We start from the raw sequence: 20000 nt of genomic DNA on the forward strand, positions 1-20000 counted from the left end.
AGTACTTGCATTAAATTGATAACAAGTGACATTTATAATGTTAGAAAAGATTTATATTTCAAATAAATGCTGTTCTTTTGAACTTTCTATTCATCTGTGAATCCTGAAAAATAAAATGTACCACAGTTTCCACAAAAATATTGTGCAGCACAACTGTGTTCAACATTGATAATAATCAGAAATGTTTCTTGAGCCGCAAAATCATCATATTAGAATGATTTCTGAAGATCATGTGACACTGAAGACTGGAGTAATGATGCTGAAAATACAGCTGCGCATCACAGAAATAAATTACACTTTAACAGATATTCACATAGTAAACAGCTGTTTTAAATTATAATAATATTTCAGAATTTTTACAGTATTTGTGATCAAATCAATGCAGCACTGGTGAGCAGAAGAGACTTCTTTCATAAAATCTTACTGTAATGTAAATGTTGTCGTGTGTGTGAGCAGGACGATGCTGTGATGGACACCAACATGGCGTGTGAGATCGAAGATGGTGTTGAATCAGAAAACACACACAACAGCGCAGCAGCAGAGGCTGAGGTGACACACACACTCACACACACACTAAAGTACATACCATAATTACCTTCAGCTCATACACTGTGTCTCGTTTCCTCTGTTACAGGTGGATCATCTCCATGGTAACATTTGTTTTATATATATATATATATATTTAAAAGAAAGACTTTTATTTAGCATTAAATTGGTCAAAAGTGCCAGAGGAGAATTCATGTTACACAAGAGTGCTGTAAATGTTGAGTGTAACAGCTGATTGTTTCTGTGTAGATGACAGCTTGCAGTAGTCTGATGAATCTCTCCGGAGGCGCAGAAGAAGAGGAACCCTGATGATGACCACAAACCTCAACACCGAGACCAGACCAGACCGGACCGGACCGGACCACCTTCTCTCTTCATCTTCCATCCTGCTATTAGTGGTGTTTGTGAAGTCAGCAATCGATTTTACTTAGCTCTCATATTTCAGTGTTAGCCACATGCTGAAACCTCTAGCACTAAGTATTACATCCCATAGACACTCAGAACACCTTAGCAACTGCATAGCAACACCATAACAACCCCCGCAGCATCGACGCAGTTTGTTTACATGCACTCATTGTCTTCAATCTGAATGAATCCAATCCGATGTCGGATCCTGAAAGTTGTTTATATGAACGGTAAACTTCACATTCATTTACATGTAAATTTACGTGTTCCGAACAAAAGACAGCTCTTTCATAACTGGAAAAGGCCACTGCGATAATGTCTCCAGAGCTATCGTGAGTCGTTTTGGCCTAGATGACACCTAAAAGGAAAACTGAAAAATATGTCAGAAGAGCTTTTTTTTTTTTTTTTTAGCAAATATTTAGTAAATATGTATTCTCCTCCACTGACCAGCTAACAAAAATATGTTCTAAGAAAGTTATAACATTTTCATAACGTTATTATAACTTTCTTAGAACATATATTTGTTAGCTGGTCAGTGGAGGAGAATGAATACATCCAACTAAAATGTTTCATAAATAAAGAACGTTTTCCGAATGTTTCCATAAAAGGTTTACTGAACATTCTAAACATCCAGTTTGTTAATGTTTAGAAATGCTTTGGCAATGTTACTTTTGAATGTTCTCTGAACATTCTAAAATTAGTAACATTTAAAAAACTTGAGATAAATGTCCAACTAAAGCGTTTCTGGAGCGGAGTATGAATAATGTTTTTGTGTTAACGTTTTGATAACGTTCATGAAGACCAGAGAACTTTGAGCAAACATTATATTAGCGTTACTGGAAGAATGTTCGTGAGCTTGAGAGAACGCCCCCTGTTGGCTGGGATTATTAGTTCGTAGGACGAAAATACGACCCAGAAAGCACACGTACGTCTGCAAGATGTCTGTTAAAGAGCTCTTGATCTGCAAAGCATCTTTCTTGATCATGACAGACGTCTTTCAGGTACATGAAGGCTTTTCAGTCATTTGAGTGCATGTGAACCTGTTCTTCAGATCATGTTAGAATCTAGTCCTTCGTGTTCGTTACTCCAGTTCTGGTCTGTGTTTGTACGCAGGGCTTCAACTAAACCAGCGACCTCGACTTTTACTGCACTGTGTCCTCCTCTTGCCCCCTTTCTTTCTGTACATATGTGTCAGTGTTGGTGTCTGGTCAGATGCATCATTAGAGTCTCATTTCAGACATTTGCATCTTTATACCTGAACTGAATGAGAACAAGACGTTTGAATTGTGTTGCCAGATGTTTCTTTACGTCTGATTTGTGTGACCAAATGTGTTACGAGTCTGATGTAGTGTTATGACTTTGCTTTACACCAAAACTTCAGTCTTTACTGAATGAGGACGAGTGGGAGTGTGTGTGTGTGTGTGTGTTTATCCCCATGAAATGCCTATTAACTTTTGTACGGTGTCTGTTCGGGACCTCAAGCTCCTCGTAATTAGGCCTATTCTAATTATGGATTTATTTCATGTTTTGTTTTGTATTGCAACAATACATCATGAGTAGCTGATGAACCCTGAGATGTGTGTTTTATTGCATGTGAATGGCAACCGAAATGAAGTGTGAATCCACTTTTTTTGAGTTTCAGTTTAGTAACTAAATGTGACAGAAATAATTGCAGATAACATTTACCTTGCGGCAAATTTCGCAGTCATGAATACGAATCCACGCAGTTTAAAAAAAAAAAAAAAATTATTAACAGTAAATCGTTTTTAATTTTGCAATATTACCATACTTTCCCTGCGCAAATGCATTAATGTGACTGTGCCCCAACATCACTGTATTTAAATACAGCTGCTTTGTCATTGTGAGAAATTGAAAAAGCTGGATTTCACAACTTTCTAAATTGGAGAGCATCGTTTAAAAATTTGTTTTTATTTAAAACTTGTTAGAGATAATAGTTATGTGGTTTCAACAAAAGTCTACGGTGGATAACCAAATGGGAGGAAGACTCAAGTTTGATTTCTGGACATGTGAAGTCATAATACTGTTCAAAAATTTGGGGTCATGGGAATTTTGTTTAAAGAACTTTTTTTCATCAAGGACACATTAAATTGATCAAAAGTGGAGAGATTTCTAATGTTACAAAAGATTTCAATTTAAAAAAAAAATGCTGTTCTTTTGAACTTTCTATTCATCTGTGAATCCTGAAAAATAAAATGCATCACAGTTTCCACAAAAATATTGTGCAGCACAGCTGTTTTCAACATTGATAATAATCAGAAATGTTTCTTGAGCAGCAGATCATCATATTAGAATGATTTCTGAAGATCATGTGACACTGAAGACTGGAGTAATGATGCTGAAAATACAGCTGCACATCACAGAAATAAATTACACTTTAACAGAGATTCACACAGAAAACAGATATTTTAAATTGCAAAAATATTTCACAATTTTTACTGTACTTTTGATCAAATAAATGCAGAAGAGACTTCAAAAACGTTTTAAAAATCTTACTGACCACAAACTTTGAACTTTTGGCCATTTTTATAATGAATATACATTTTACTAGTTATTACAAGCACTAAAATATTTCATCAGATAAGGATTAATATTTAAATATATATATATTAATCCTTATCCAGTAAATCATGAATGACTGCTCATGTATTGTACAGAAAGAATCAAAAATGTTGAAAACTGATGTTCTTGAAGAAAAGCTTCAGAAAAGGACAGAACACATTAAACTGATGTTTACTTAACTGATAATGTTGGTTAAAACTGTAAACAAGTTAATCTGGCCTCATACACACACACACACACACACACACACACACAAAACATTTAAATTATGTTTTCTTAATGATTAAAGTATAGGTTAAATAACATGGTTTAAACTTTATTTCATTATCTTATTTTGGCTGTATTACATGATCTAATTAAGGCAAAATGCAGGACGGCCCATGATGTTCAGGGGTCCAGCAGCACTTGGATGTAGTTTTTGGGGACGATGCCACGTTTCCCGCCAGATTCTCCGAGGAACCATTTAGCATCCATGTCTTCCAAATCACACACCACATCTCCTGCCTGCACACACACACACTTTACAAATGTTGTTGTCCTTTCTGTACTTACTGTAAATCAGTAATATTAATATTTAATTGTTTTATAATGACAGTTATTTTATATATTAATATATTTTTAAATATTAATTACATTTTAATATACACACACACAATTATTACAAAAAATAAATATATTAAATATTTCAAATATATAATAAGACAATAAATACTTTAAATATGTATTTATTTTTAATTTTTTATAATATATATTAATTATATATACATACACACATATATAATTACAATAGATTTTTAAGTAAATACATATTGTATAAATATATATTTGAAAGCACCATATTCTATGACTTTTTTTGATGATTTTTTTTTTTTTTTTTTTTTAATTTCCATAAATTTTCCAGACCTGGAAATTATGATTTTTTTAAATTCCTATACATTTTCAGGTTTTTCCATGACTGCTGTAGTAAATCTCTCACAGACCTTCAGATGGAGCTCATCCTCACACTCAGGAGTGAAATCATAAAGTGCTCGTCCTCTGATTCTCGATCCTGCAGGGGGCGCTGGAGAGAAAGAGATGGCCTGTCAATCAAATGTTTCCCATGCTTATACATTTATGATAACCACACACAGACTAGAGATGCATGATATATCTATAAGCATATTAATAATAATGAGCTTTTTTTTATCATCATACGAGTCAGATTAAGAAGATGTCACGGCAGGTTTTAAAAGTACTAGTATTAAAAAATACAGTGTAGACTGACATTATGAGCCATAACATAAAAATAATTTTCTTTTGACATTGGCCAGTTTCGGTCATACTCACTGCTGATTGGTCCATGGTTAATGATAGGAAGAATTGTACAAATTTGGTCATACTCACTGCTGATTGGTATGTATGTTAGACCCCTTATGTACCATCTAAGCTACTGAAAGAGGTGCTTCTAGAAGTCATAGATCCTCTTCTGAATATATTAAATTCATCATGTGTCTTTAGGACAGTTTAATGATAGGAAGAATTGTACAAATTTGTCCCAAAAACCTTCAAACTGACTGTTATTAAGCCTATCTTTAATCTTTCTGTCAAAGATACTAGAAAAGGCAGTATCCTCTCAGCTATGTTCCTTCTTAGAGAGAAATGGTATCTGTTAGGATTTCCAGTCAGTATTTAGACCGTATCATAGTACTGAAACTGCTCTCATCAGAGTTACAAATGACCTGCTCTTATAATCCGATCATGGTTGTATTTCTCTATAAGTGCTACTGGATCTTAGCGCTGCATTTGACACTACTAGAAAATAATTTGTCATTAGTGGAATTGCATGACTATGGATCAAATCTTACTTATCTGACCGTCATTAATTCAAAGAGTGAATGACGAGGTATCATATCGATCACAAGTACAGTATGGAGTACCACAAGGCTCAGTGCTAGGACCGTTGCTTTTCACACTTTACATGTTATCCTTGGGAGATATCATTAAGAAACATGGTGTTAGCTTTCACTGTTATGGTGATGATACTCAGCTCTATATTTCTTTGTGGCCCGATGAAACCTACCAATTTGCAAAACTAATGGAATGCAATGGAACAGAAGTTGATATAAAAACCTGAATGACTAGTAATTTCCTACTGCTAAATTCTGAAAAAACTGAGGTGTTAATTATTGGACCAAAAACCTGAATCACTGTCTAACACTTGATGTCTGCTCTGTTAATTCTGCATCATCAGTTAGGAACCTAGGTGTGCTATTTGATAGCAATCTTTCCTTTGAAAACCATGTTTCTAGTATTTGTAAGACTGCAGAAACATTAATTAATGCGTTCATGACCTTATGAAGGTTCATGACTTATAAAACCCTGAATGGTTTAGCTCCTCAATTCTTAAATGAGCTGATATAGTATTACAGTCCTTCATGTCCACTGTGATCTCAAAACTTTGGCCATTTGATAATACCTAGAATTTTCGAAATAAACTGCGGGCGGCAGATCTTTTTCCTATTTAGCGCCCAAACTCTGGAACAATCTACCTAGCGTTGCCCGGGAGGCAGACACACTCTGTCAGGTTAAATCTCTTTAACCTGGCATACACATGACACACTATCACATTTCTATAATTCAAATCCATTTAAAGATTGTTAGGCTGCATTAATTAAGTCACCCGGAACCGGGAACACTTCCCATAACACCCAATGTACTCACTACATCGTAAGAAGAATGGCATCTATGCTAATATTAGCCTCTTCCATTCTTATTCCGAGGTCACTGTAGCCATACGGATCCAGTCTGTATCCAGTCCAGATGGTGGATCAGCATCTAGAGATGACCTCTACAGCCCTGAATGTCAACGGAGACCATGTCAACTAGCTTAACCCTAAGAACAGATCCCCTGTGAAGACCTTGTTTGTCTTTGGAACAAGACCACAGGGACCAGACGAGTCCTCTGCACAATCTGACCTGTTTTGCCTCCTGGAATTAAACCACGCCATGCTTTTGGTTTCTTGCCACTGTCGCCTTTGGCATTGCTGACTTGACTGCACAGACACTATTGTAAGGGAACTAAACTGAGCTGGATGATAACATCATTGAATCAACAATGAACTGACTTTAACTGATAAACTGACTGTTTTCTATTGTCCTCTTGCATTATCGCCACACCTTGTTCCTGTTTAACACTGTAAAGCTGCTTTGACGCAGTCTGTATTGTATAAAGTGGTATACAAATAAAGGTGACTTGAAATGACTTGAATATTCAGTGTGAGAATGTTTATTTACCAGGAGATTCCAGAGCCGGTTTCCTTGGCAACGATTCAGTTTCCTCTATAGCCTGGATGAAACTGAGAGGAAAGATTCCTGTCTGTCCGTTCAGGAGGCCACGCCCCCACTCCTCATTTACATATTCCATTAGAGTGATGACATCACCCTCAGTGAAGGACAGCTCCCCCTCCTCCCCCTCAAATCTAAAACGGGCCACGACGCACCTGGAAACAGTGACACAGAAGCTGATTGTTTATGAATCGTGAAAGTTTTATAGACTTAATTTCTGTGACTGACATTATTTCTAAAGACCAATTAATTTCCATGACTCAAAACCTAATTTTCATGGGCAAAACCTTTCATATGTGTATTTACGTAAAATTTAAAATATTGTAAATAATATATAATGTTTAATATATGAATTGTGCACATTTGCAAGCATTATTTTTTATGATTACATATTAGTCTTAATAAAAAATAAATAAATAAATAATCGAGCCACAATGAACCTGAAAAACGGAAGGGAGGAACCTATTCTTTAATCAGAATTTTAAACTGGTGTTTTTTTTTTAAATATCAGAATTACCCATTTATTTATTATTATTATATAATATTTTGAAATATATAACAAATAAATATTTAATCATTGCAATAATTATATATAAATCAATATATTATTTTATATTAGAATTATTTAAGGCACAAGCACATAAACACATAATTACACTGTTTAATACATGAATTGTGCATGTTTTACAAACATTATTTTTTTATTTTAATATTTTTATGTAATTTTAATTAATCATTTTAGAATTATTTAAGGCACAAGCACTTTAATCACATTACATACCTATTAACATTTCATTTGATATTATAAACATTCACCAATGAGTATATTAAAAAGTAAGTGTGACTGTGTGTTTATATCACATATATACATTTACACACACACACACACACACAGTACACACACAGTATATGGTATATATATATATATATATATATATATATATATATATATATATATATATATATATATATATATATATATATATATAAAATGTATTATAATTTTTTTTTAAATGTTGATAAATTATCTTTTTTTCTCAGCATGTTTCACCTGTTCTGTGTGTTTTGTTGGATCTGCTGCTCTGAGGGCTCGTCCTCTAGCAGAAGCCCACTGACAGTCACATCTTGACCTTTGACCTCTGAGGGGCAGAGGTCATGGAGTGTGTTCAACTGTGTTTGTGGGACTTCATCATCCAGGACAATCAGGGGCTCCTCTTCCTGAAGCAGGAAATAATATTACATAAAATACAGTTTACAACTTTTGCATAATTTGCAAGAGTGTGTGTGTGTGTGTGTACACTGACATGGAAAGATGTTTTCTCATATGGAGCCTCTCGCTCTTTGCTGATATTCTCCCGCTCTGCATCTCCTTGAAGAGCTTTGCTCTTGTGCACAAACACAAACATCATTTTATGCCGTTTATTCATTTTTAAATAGATTTGAAAAACAAAAGAGATCATCAGATAATAAAGTCTGATCTTCACACATTGTGCACAAACACAAACATCATTTTATGCCGTTTATTCAACACACACAGCAGTGAGAAGTGAACACACCGTGAAACACACACCCGGAGCAAGTGGGCTAAAAAGATTTGAGATCTTATTATAATTGAGTTTGTTTTTTTTGAAATTTATTTTGATTTCAGAACTTATTAATGCATTAATATATTTTGAAATTTATTTTCATTTTGAAAAAACACCAATGAAACCATATCGGGTAATACAATATATATCTAATATTAGGCTATATATATTATATATTTTTTTATTTTATTTTATTTAGTTTAGCATTTCAGTTCATTTCTTATATAGTTTTTTAAAAATTTTTAAGTTAGTTTCAGTTGTATATATTAGTATTTTAAGTATTTTTTTCATTTATTTAACTTTTTTTTTTTATTCATATGATCATTATTTTTTATGTTTACAATTCTTTTATTATTATTATCATTATTTTTATTTGTTTTATAATTTTCTATAATATACAAATATTATTATTTCTATTTAGCTTTAATATTTTTATTTCAGTTTTAGTAATTTGCCATGGCAACATTTCTAAATTTCCTTTACATTTTTTTTTTAAGTTTAAACAAATATTTTTAAAAAAATATTTATAATTTCAGCTATATTCATTTAATAAGATATATTTTTTAATAGTTTTACTTAACACCGTTTTAGAAGACTTGGAATAAAATGCACAATCACAATCCACCTTCACTGTATGGAAAACAGCAGCTCGTATATTCTGCCAGTGATCTTAACTATTTTCAGAAGTCATTTATACAGGTTTATAATTACATGGTGGTCAGTAAACGATGACAAGAACTTAACCCTTAAATAACACCCAGGAAATTTTCCTAGAGTTCTTCTCAAATACTCACAGAATAGCACTTGTAAAGTGGATGTCCTGGTTTGGGTCGGGGTGGGAGGGGGGGGCATCGCTTTGGCACCCTGCTGCCTGGCAGCTGATTGGTCGCAGCAGGGGGGGAGGAGGAGGAGGAGCCGCCTGGGGGTTTGGTCACTTTGATTGGAGGAGGGCGGAGGGGGAGGGGTCTGCCGCTGCTGGGTCTGAGACACAAACAGAAAGAATGATGGATGGTAAAAAATAAAACAGACACCTGATTTTGGGGTAAAAACGCTGCAGTACCTTGGAGGGAGTGGAGTAGTGGATGTGTCAGCAGCTCTGGAAACATCCACTGTGGCCTGAAAACAAAAACAATTATCATCAACATAAAATACTTACGCTAATATGGGAACTTTCTCATAAAGGTGGTTTATAAGCAGCTATAACTCACCTGTGAGGTGGACCGTGTCTTCCTCAGCAAAGGTGGAGGAGGTCGGGAGTGTTTGGGGACTGACGGACCTGGATATAAACACAGATGTTCATTAAACATTAAATTGTGCAAAATTAAGTTTTGATTAAGACGATAAGCAGAAATTAGGGCTGCAAAATAAATCAAAATAATGTCAAAATCACAATATAGCTTTGTGTACTGTGATTTAATTAAATAAATGCACTGCATGTTTCAGTGAAGCACGACACTTTGTTCATTTACACTCAAGCAGCTCATTATCAAGTTTTTTCAGCTTTTGGCTTTGTAGTAACCTCTTTTTAAATTGTGTTTATTGCAATCCTAATTTTTTTATCCAGAAATCCTAAAAACAAAAAAAAAAAAATTCCACACAATATAAAATTTTTTTTCCACACAATGTTCAAACAAGCAAACCTTGAGCTGTTTTAATTTAATCACATTTTAAATAGCATTTATTTTTATCTGGAAAAAAATACAGTAGATTACTTCCCTAAATTGTGCGAACAAGCAAAGCAAACCTTGAGCTTTTTAAATTGCATTTATTGCGATCACAAATTTTATCAGAAAAATCACAATTCGATTCATTCCGCAATTTGTGCCAACAAGCAAAGCAAACCTTGAGCATTTATAACAATCACAATTTTTTCTGAAAAAATGCAATTCGATTTTTTCCCTGAAACCATGCATCCCTACTAGCAAGTGATCTAGAAATGCAACAATATACTGGACACCACTCACGTTTTCCAACGTTCCTGCCAGTTACAATCACTGGTGCTGTTTTCACAGGAGTGTTTATAGCTTGATCATCTGAATTTCTCCTCTTGGACAGACTGGAGGCCTCCGCTGCCATCTGCTGGCTGGGAGGAGCGCTGTCAGGACCGGCAGCTGGTGAAGGTTTGGAGGATGGAGCAGATCTGGACTCTGATTGACTCTGGAGTTTGTTCAGAAGGGGTCTGGGTGCTGGTACTGGTGGACTCAGGGCTTTGGAGGGGTTTTGCTCAACAGTAGGTTCTCTGGTATCAAAAACCTCAAAGACAGATGGTTTTAGGGTGAGCTGGGGTTTGGATTTCTGAGTTCTAGGTCGTGGTTTTGGTCTATTTAATGGTTCTACAGGTTCAGGTGTTATAACAGCGCATGGTGCTTCGCAAACACCTGTATTTTTTTTATCTTCTTCTACATTGCTTGCATCACTTTGTTTACTTTCTCCATGTTGGACAGGTGTTGCGTCTGAACCAAACACTTCCAGCAGGTCTTGCAGGTATTTGCTGGAGATGTCAGACGGAGCGTCATCGAACCCGGCGAAAACGTTCTCGGCCCCGTCGTCCTTCAGACGCACTAGAGTCTGAACTTTCACCTCCCTCATCATCGGCTGGTCCAGAATGTCCTCGTTGGGTCGTAGGGCGACTCTGGAGCGCGGCTGAGGTCTGGGACATACTCTCGGCTCCTCTTTCATCGTGTCACCTGGGGAATCGAGGTTGATCTGGGTGGAAGTGGTGGTGATGGGGGAGGGGTCTATGGGAGTGATGTCATTGATAATGTCATCGAAGTCCGTCTGGACGCCACACTGCTCGTGCAGAGTGTCTCGAGGCTGAGCACTGGCATTCGGATCAGACCGGTCCACTTCAGGCATGTGGTTGAGGGGCAGTGAGGGACTCGGAGGTTTGGGGGGTCTGCGAACTACAGGAAAAAAAATTACAAGACATTTGCTGGTGAATAGGGTAAAATTTTTATACATCCCTAGTTGATTAATCACAGTACATTAAGACAACTGTTTTGGATTACAAATTTTCTGAAACATGATGCATTATAATTAAATATGCACTAAGTTGGATACATTTCCAGAAAATAAATCTGAACACTGGATAAAGCAAGGATCAAAATTTTTATTTGATTTTGTTGACATATTAGAGTTAAAGGTTTTTAGAGAGGGGATTTTGGATATCTTTTTTATCACTCCATAAATCAGAACATACTGTCTACAGACAGAAAACTAATTTTCAGCATTTTTTTGGAATAATAGGTCACATAAATCAATCCGAATTATATATTTACTATATTAATAATTAAATCATCTTTAGAATTTTGTAATTTAGTTAGGATAATACAGAATAATACTATAAAATTTTGTTGCGGAAGTGGAGATGCGGAATCTTTTAGAGAAAAATTTTTTTTAAGGAATATGTGTTTTAAGTTATGTGTAGTGACTGAAATAGATAATGTGCAATAATAAACTAAATGAAATATGAACAAACCCCTCAGTAAAAACCTTCAGTATATAGAGCAGAATAATACTGTAAAATTTGGTGTATGTAGGTGCTGTTGAAGCGGAGAAAAAACTTTTAAAGATGTGTGTTGTAATTGAAATCTACAGACACAAATAGATAAAGTGCAATAATAAACTCAGGTGAATGAAATATGAACAAACCCCTACGTAAAAAACAAATAGAGAATAAAGTGCATCATACTGTAAAATTTGGGTGAATGTAAGTGCTGCTGAATATGGAAAAAACTTTTTAAAGATGGTGTTGTAATTGAAATCTTACAGACACAAATAGATAAAGTGGCAATAATAAACTCAGGTGAATGAAAGCAATCAATCGATAAATCATTAGATATTTGAGAATATAGTGCTGTAATAATACTGAAAAATTTGGTGTATGTAAGTGCTGCTGAAGCAGAGAAAAATCTTTTAAAGATGTGTGTTGTAATTGAAATCTACAGACACAAATAGATAAAGTGCAATAATAAACTCAGGTGAATGAAATATGAACAAACCCCTCAGTAAAAACCTTCAGAATATAGAGCAGAATAATACTGAAAAATTTTGTGTATGTAAGTGCTGCTGAAGTGGAGAAAAAACTTTTAAAGACGCCAACAGATAAAGTGCAATAAAATAAACACCTAAATGCATATTATGGATGTTTTCTTTCCACTAGTCTGAAAGAAGACAAGTTATGGAAGCAAAATCTTAAAATTGACCATTGCATGTAAAAACAACGGTTTTGCCTGTAGTGTTTTCCCTAAAATAATTAATTTAATAGCACATTTCTGTTATTTTTAATATGTTTTTTTTTAAATACTAAAAAATGTATTTATTTTTAATACCAAACTTAACTTATTCCTTTTTTAATGATTCATTGCTTCTTTGTTAGCATCTTTTTAGTAAAGTATTGTGGTTAAATAAACGGCTTGTTTGCAAATAAATGTCAGTAAAGGATTCAGGGTAAATTATACAGGGCTTGCAAAATCTTAAATACAGGGTTTCTTGCAGGTCCTTATAAAGTCTTATTTAGTTGTATAAAATTTCAGTCTTACCTTAAATGGTATAAGAAAGTCTTAATTATAATTTCAAGAAGGCTTACATTTGGGGACAGAAAGTCAGGAATCACAATATGGCTTAATGTGACGATTAAGCTTAAAAAGGCTATGATTTAATTGAATAAATATGAGCACAGCACGTTCCAAAGTCAAAAAAATGGTGTGGGTGTTTTTATATGAATGAATCTCTGAAGGGAACCGACTGTCTTCAGAAAAGTTTTGATGGCATTTTCTTTTCATCTTACCTAAATAAGATAACTTAGCATTTATGAGCGCAGCGCTGATTTGTTTACAGCTGTTACGGGGGAAAACCGCTATATTCCTGCCATTTCAAAAGCCTCACCTAGTGGCAGAAAATTAATTTTCACTTTCAATAAGCTCGTCTGCTGTTTATGTTTAGATCAATGCGAAAATCGATTTTACGCAGGAAACACGTAGAGTTGTAAATCTGAAAGAAGCTAATGTGCCTTCTTACATTTAGGACAGCAATATTTATGTTTTAAAATAATATAATAATTTATAACTTTGACTCATCCCTTTTTGTTTTTGTGAAAACCTGTATCTGAACTGTAAATCATGTAATTTTACGGTTTAATATGATACCATCAACATTGCTCTACCGCGCTCATACCGTGTTCATTTTATTTGTGCAGGCCTTAAAAAGGGTTATAAAAAGGGTCATTTAAAATTCTGCAGATATTCTGTAAATACTGAAATAAAATTCCTTCCTTGATATTTGTGTTTTGAAAATGTTTTTGAGTAACATTTCAATTCTTATCCAATTTTCTATAAAAAAAAAAAAAAAATATTTTTATTTGGTCTAGTTAAATTTATTTTGGGCTACCAAAATCTGAAGAGTGCCTGCCCAAAGGGCTACCGTGGATTTTTTTATTTTGCAAACCCTGTTACATGAGCACTTCCTTAAGTATTTACTCAAAATATGAAAGAACAGAAAATGTGCTTCATCTTTTGATGAAATGTCATGTTTGAAATCTCGAATCAGTAAAATATTTGCTGTAAATGCAGCCTGAAACAAACCTCCACTACGCCTGATCTCGCGTCTTCATACCTGGACGAGCAGCAGAGGATTGTGGGCCGGGGGAGTCTTTGTCTGTCTGTGTGGCGATGGTGTAGATAGAGCGACGAGATGATGGAGATGAAGATGACGAAGATTGAAGATTTTGCTCACGGCTCTTTTCTCGGATCACCTGCTCGTAGGAGGGAGGTGGTAGCTGGGGAGGAGGAGCACGATCAATCAATCAATCAATCAATCAAATACATGAAGGGTTCCACACATGTATCCAAAGCTCCACCCACCTGCACTGTTGCCGAGCCTGCAGCCCAAGTGGGCGGGGCAGGGGGCGGGGCTGGAGGAAAGGCCCCAGAATCCCCTGGGAACCATGTATTGGACAGCAGCGGTTCAGCAGAGAGGATGGTGATTTCTGGACGCCTGCTGCATGACATTCAAAGTTTACAACATTACCTTCCTCAATCTGATCCCCAATTTACCCCCCAAAAAACAACAACTAGTTAATAACTCTCTCAGAACTAGAATGAGAGCTAAATGAAAGCATGAAACGTGCTTTATGAGAGTCTTACACCTAGTTTTGAGCAGTGTTATTTTAGCACCATTGAGATACTATTACAGTTTATAATAATATGTATAGTATAATAGTTTTTTTATATTAATTAGTATTTTTACTAATCAGTATAGTATTTTTTATATTTTAAGTTAAAGTTTTAGTAATTGTTTTTTTTTTTTTCATTTTTAATTAAATATTTCTATAATGTTTTTATACATTTTTATTTCAGTTTTAGTTATTTTAGTACACCAATTAAACATCTAGATAAACTAAATGGAATTTTTTTTTAGTATCTTTTTTTGGATTTAGTTTTAATTAACCATAAGAACCCTGGAAAAAAGAAAATATTTAAAATCCAAAGCCATTCAATTAATTTGGTATTAATGTGACAATTAGAGGTTATTTAAAACTATGTTTAAAGATAAACATACATTCCTAAAAAAAAACACTGAAAATGTAAAATTAATGACATAAAATAACAACAGATAAAATAATAACAACAGCACATATAGTTTAATAACATAATTCTGAAAAATGATTTTTAAGAAATGAAACATCACTTGATAAGAGTAACAGATTTATTATTATTTTGATTTATTTATAAGAATTTTTATGAGTTTTGAATTCTGTTAAAAAAGGATCACTCTCTCTCTCTCTCTCTCTATATATATATATATATACACACACACTCAAGTTACAACTATCAGTTGTGGCACCAATTCAAGCACAATCAAGCATTTTTGTCCCTAATAATCAAACGGATTTGTTTACAAGGGAGACAACAGTGTCAACAAAGAGCTTGAGATCAGATTGAAGATGTGATAATGAAACAAAGACAAAATCAAGCAAAATATCACTTTGAATAACCAAAATGAACAGAGAGAGAAAGACAACACAAGTAAACAGACGTGAACTGACCTGCGCTCTCGCTGAGGGTCACTCTGAGAGCTCGTTCTCGCTGATGCTGCGTAGTTTCCAACAAAAAACACAAAAACCAAACTGGCATGCAAACATCTGACAGCACATACAAAACGCACCGAATCGCCAAAAACATGCTACGACAGGCGAACTCACTGCGTTTGATGACGGCTCTGATGGAGGAAAGCGGCCCTTGGCTGGAAAAGCGAGAGAAACACAGAGATTCAACGACTTTTCCATTGATTCAATGACTCAAGGCCAGTTTTCCCTGCTGTTTTCCAGTGACATGACTGGAAACACGTTTCACGGTTACACAACACACACCACACCCAAACCCCCCAGACACAGGCTTTCATCAAACACACACACACAATGAACAAATACATGCAGAGGAGCCAAGAAGTATGCCACTATTTTACTGTTACAAAACAGAGCCACAATGTGTCTTGTTATTCCTGTCAACATGCGTGAGTTCAGTTTGACGTGACATCTATATTAGGCTCTGTTAATTGTTTTTCCTTCTGTAGTAACAGGTATTTCTAGTACTGAGCTGGAGAAAGCACTCTTCTTATCGCATGTTCTGATGGGAGGAATGCTGGGAAATGTTCAGACATGAATCGAAAGCTTCACCACCAGCAGATGAAGCTCTGAACACAAATACACAGGTTTTAGACTTGTTCTTACAATCCAGAAAACCTCATTATAACACAGTTTCAAATCACATTTCACCCCAAAGCAAGAGGAAAAATATTTTTGCATAAAGGAAATAAAGCAAATCAAGATCATTATGAATGTTTGCATTCAAAAAATAAGGTTTACATTTAAAAATGTAAATGTATCACCCAAATTGTCTTTTCTTTATCCATCCAGTTTTTAGTTTTCGGTTCTTCACAATGATCTTTATTGTGATACAGTCATTTTAAAGAAAAATAATAATGTAATTCAGTGACTTAAAAGTATAAATCAACATAAATTACAGGCAGTACAACATACTTTTATGAAGTTTAAATACTTTATTATTTTATGATCTATTTCTATTTATTTTTCAGTGCTGTGATTTTAAGTTAAGCGTGTTAAGAAATGTGCTAAATTGTCAAAAAAAATTAGTAAATACATAAATGTAAAAAGTAAATAATCAAAAAAAAACTTCTAAAATAGTCATAAAAGGTCAAAAATAGGCATAAGAGCATTTTTCTTTGTTTTTCAGTGCTGTAATGTGTAAGTTGATAAATACTTTATCATTTTATGATCTATTTCTGTTCATTTTCTAGTGCTGTAATGGGAAGTTATGTGGATGAAATTGTCAAAAAAAACTTCTAAAAATAAAAAATAAAATAAAAACTTCTAAAAATCATCAGTTTGTTACTTTTTCAGTGCTTTGATGAGAATTTAAGTGGGTGGAAATATGTTATATTTTCCAAAAAAAAAAAAAAAAGTTGTAAATATTTAAAATTTCATGTTTTATTTTAATTTTTACAAAAAAATCTATTTCTGTTTAATTTTCCAGTGCTGTAATAAGGAGTTAAATGTGTAGAAATGTGCTATATAATAAAAAAAAAAAAAAAAAGAAATGTGTAGAAATGTGCTATGTAAATATAATTTCCTAAAACTGATCAAAACACATATTTTGCTCTTACCTGGAGTGGCGCTGATCAGGTTTGTTTCTGTCTGAATGTTCTGCACACACACACACACACACACACACACAGAGCAGTCAGAACGGATCATTAAATGACTCTGTTTGTTTGGATGTCACCCACAAATAACAGTGTTCAGAGGTGACAACAGCAGATTTAAGATGTTTTTCATGTGACACGAATGTTTCTGGACAGAAAAGGCCTGATGGATGGGCAAGAGATTCAGCTTCATGAAGGGCAGCCGAAGATTCATCAAGCTGACAGATCCCTGCACACTGACATGAACCCAGAGAGAAACACTCTCACTAGACACTACAACAAACCACAGACACACACATAAAAGCCCTGAAACACAGCATATCATTACTACACTGTGGGGGGGGGGGGGTCATGATCACATGACCTCAGACTTCAGTCACATGACACAGTCAGAGCTGCAGGTTTAGCTGTTCATGTCTCTAATACGCACATTATAGAAACATAAACCATTACTGAATCAGCTGACGGCTCTCATCACACCCAGGAGACACTGTGTTTATGTGATGAATATTGAGGGTTAGATCGAGAAATTCCCCTGAAGAAACAGAGCTGAGCTACTGCAGCGAAACTGAATCCACATGTTAGTTTCAGCCCAGGAAAACGCAGATTCAGATTTTATATTATATGAAGAGGAAACAACAATCCATCTTTAAATAAACCTCCTTCATTACACTACTACAAAACAACCAGCAGACACATGCATAACACTCTTTTAAATTAGATTTATGATATTATATATATACTACCAGCAGACACATGCATAACACTCTTTTAAATTAGATTTATGATATTATATATATACTAAAATAATTAGTAAAAAATTACTCGATGTGATATTAAAACAAAAGTATCAAATGATACATTAAATATTAAATATTAAAATATAATATACTTAAAATATAAATTTCTGTACATTTTATGCAAAGAATCAAATATATATATATCGATTATATATATATTTAAATTAGATTTATGATATTATATATATACTAAAATAATTAGTAAAAAATTACTCGATGTGAAAATATAAATAGCGTTCATTATTTATATTTATAAATTAAATCACATATGAAATCAAACCTAACTTATTTTATGACCTGAAATGTTTACACAAAAAATAAAAATATATAGATTGTGATCAAACATAAACCTAACCCTATATATATATATATATATATATATATATATATATTATATATATATATATATATATATAATATATATATATATATATATATAATGCCTCTTTATAGACTAATTAATTTAACTCGTAAGTATTTACATTTTTAAAATCATTTTATAACCACAGCACCATTACCAATGAAAACTAGTATCATACCCTAGTAGTTTGGGTATGATTACATTTATGGATGTTGATTAATGTACCTTTTTTTTAAACTAAATAAATTACAAACGGTGAAAACTTAAATATAATCAAATAAACTAAAAAAAAAAAAAAAATGGTATGTTACCTAAAATAAAAAATGCTTTAATTATAGCTAAACATTTAACCCTAATTGTAATTTAACTTTTGTTTTGTTTATATATTAATTGTAATTTAACTTTTGTTTATATAGTAATTTAACTTTTTTTTTTTTATTTATTTTTATTATTTACACTTTCAAAATCATAGTTAAAATTAACTAAATAATGAAGCGCTGAAGGTGATTACAAATAGTGAAAACTTAATTATAACAAAAAAAAAGTGACCTGAAATATAGATTTACATAGAGTTAACCTACTTGTTTAGTTGTGGCACTAGTTAAAGCTCATGTAATTGGCGTCTGCGCGGGTTTTAATTGTTTGTTTGTCGTGTCGCGCGTACCTGCGCTCCGTGTCTCGCGCAGACGCTCCTCGTCCTCCTCAGCGCGTGCCTCCGCCATACCGGGAGAAAGACGGTTATTTACCGACTAACACACCACGACAGCTGCATTCCGCCTCGGAGACGCTCCGGAAACCGCTCTCTAAATCCAGCGGATGTGAAGTTTCTCCTCTGATGCGTTCCGGTTCGATTCTGTCTTAGGAACGAGTTTCTGATTTTTATCGAAACGACTGAAGAACGAACGTCAACAGGAAGCTCTTTTGTCCGTGAGAAGGAGAAAAGGGAGGCGCCAAACATGAGGATGCCAGCAGTTTGTGTGGATTTATGTACAAATGCATTCTGCAACATTTGTTTTAATGAACGCAAGTATTCACACTTCTTGTGGAGGTATGATTATTATAAAAACATAATAACAAACACCAGTCAAGATCTACTAATTATCCACATGTGAGAATAAAGTGCTGGAGACTCTGAAATTACACAAAACACTCGATATAAATGAACACACAGAACGCTTCTCTAACGCTCTCCCTTTTTGAGAATCAAAGAATAAAGTTCTGGGAACGTTCTCTATTGGTTCCTTCTTTTACCAAAACATTCCCAGAACGTTTCATGGATGTTTTTGTGACAACCAAGAAGGAACCGACATAAAACGTTCCCTAATGGTTATTTTGGGGATTTTTATTTTTTTGATATTGGATATATATTTATTTTGTTGTTATAATTAGACCAAATGAACGTTCCCAGAACATTGCAAGGATTTTATTTTATTTATTTATTTATTTATTGTGACAACCAAAAAGAAACTAAAATAAAACGTTCCCTAATGTTGATTTACGGGATTTATTTATTTATTTTTTTTAAAAATATCATATATATATATTACCGTTAATTCGGTCTAATACTATACTATATATATATATATATATATATTATATATATATATGTATATATATATATATATATATATATATAACAATTAGACCGAATTAACGTTCCCAGAACGTTGCAGGCAT

The 20000-nt window shown here is 33.9% G+C and overlaps 2 protein-coding genes across 4 annotated transcripts in view; one reads left to right on the top strand and one right to left on the bottom strand.

Moving 5' to 3' along the window:
* The window catches only part of LOC109091958 (serine/threonine-protein kinase DCLK2-like), a 17576-nt gene extending 15051 nt beyond the window's left edge, over positions 1 to 2525 (top strand). Inside the window, exons 15-16 of the mRNA XM_042713730.1 lie at positions 457 to 549; positions 796 to 2525. Of these exons, the coding sequence (XP_042569664.1) occupies positions 457 to 549; positions 796 to 855 (153 nt within the window). The 3' untranslated portion in view covers positions 856 to 2525. The remainder of the gene's footprint in view (positions 1 to 456; positions 550 to 795) is intronic.
* Positions 2526 to 3896: 1371 nt separating this feature from the next.
* LOC109091957 (SH3 domain-containing protein 19-like) lies at positions 3897 to 19271 on the bottom strand. Of its 3 annotated transcripts, none has more exons than XM_042713833.1 (15): positions 18988 to 19271; positions 17124 to 17163; positions 15643 to 15683; positions 15487 to 15532; positions 14303 to 14435; positions 14055 to 14217; positions 10406 to 11344; positions 9650 to 9717; positions 9502 to 9557; positions 9236 to 9422; positions 8160 to 8240; positions 7907 to 8073; positions 6805 to 7010; positions 4512 to 4591; positions 3897 to 4050 (listed from the first exon to the last, which is right to left on the bottom strand). In XM_042713833.1, the coding sequence occupies exons 1-15, from the start codon at positions 19043 to 19045 to the stop codon at positions 3919 to 3921; spliced, it is 2397 nt and encodes a 798-aa protein (XP_042569767.1). In that variant the 5' UTR covers positions 19046 to 19271; the 3' UTR covers positions 3897 to 3918. The 3 variants fall into 3 exon arrangements, with proteins under 3 accessions (XP_042569767.1, XP_042569766.1, XP_042569768.1); XM_042713832.1 differs by having other exon boundaries at positions 14303 to 14438; XM_042713834.1 differs by having other exon boundaries at positions 3897 to 4035; positions 14303 to 14438; positions 18988 to 19270.
* Positions 19272 to 20000: the final 729 nt, after the last annotated feature.

Source organism: Cyprinus carpio, chromosome A23, assembly GCF_018340385.1.
Source record: "Cyprinus carpio isolate SPL01 chromosome A23, ASM1834038v1, whole genome shotgun sequence".
Lineage (NCBI taxonomy): Eukaryota > Metazoa > Chordata > Actinopteri > Cypriniformes > Cyprinidae > Cyprinus > Cyprinus carpio.

Excerpts from the sequence above, each read along its gene's own strand:
- LOC109091957 (XM_042713832.1), bottom strand. The coding sequence starts at position 19,045 with ATGGCGGAGGCACGCGCTGAGGAGGACGAGGAGCGTCTGCGCGAGACA. Across the intron at positions 7,011-7,906 it reads CAACAAAACACACAGAACAG|GTGCGTCGTGGCCCGTTTTA; the intron begins GTGAAACATGCT and ends CACTGTTTCCAG. Across the intron at positions 4,592-6,804 it reads ACCGGCTCTGGAATCTCCTG|CGCCCCCTGCAGGATCGAGA; the intron begins GTAAATAAACAT and ends CTTTCTCTCCAG.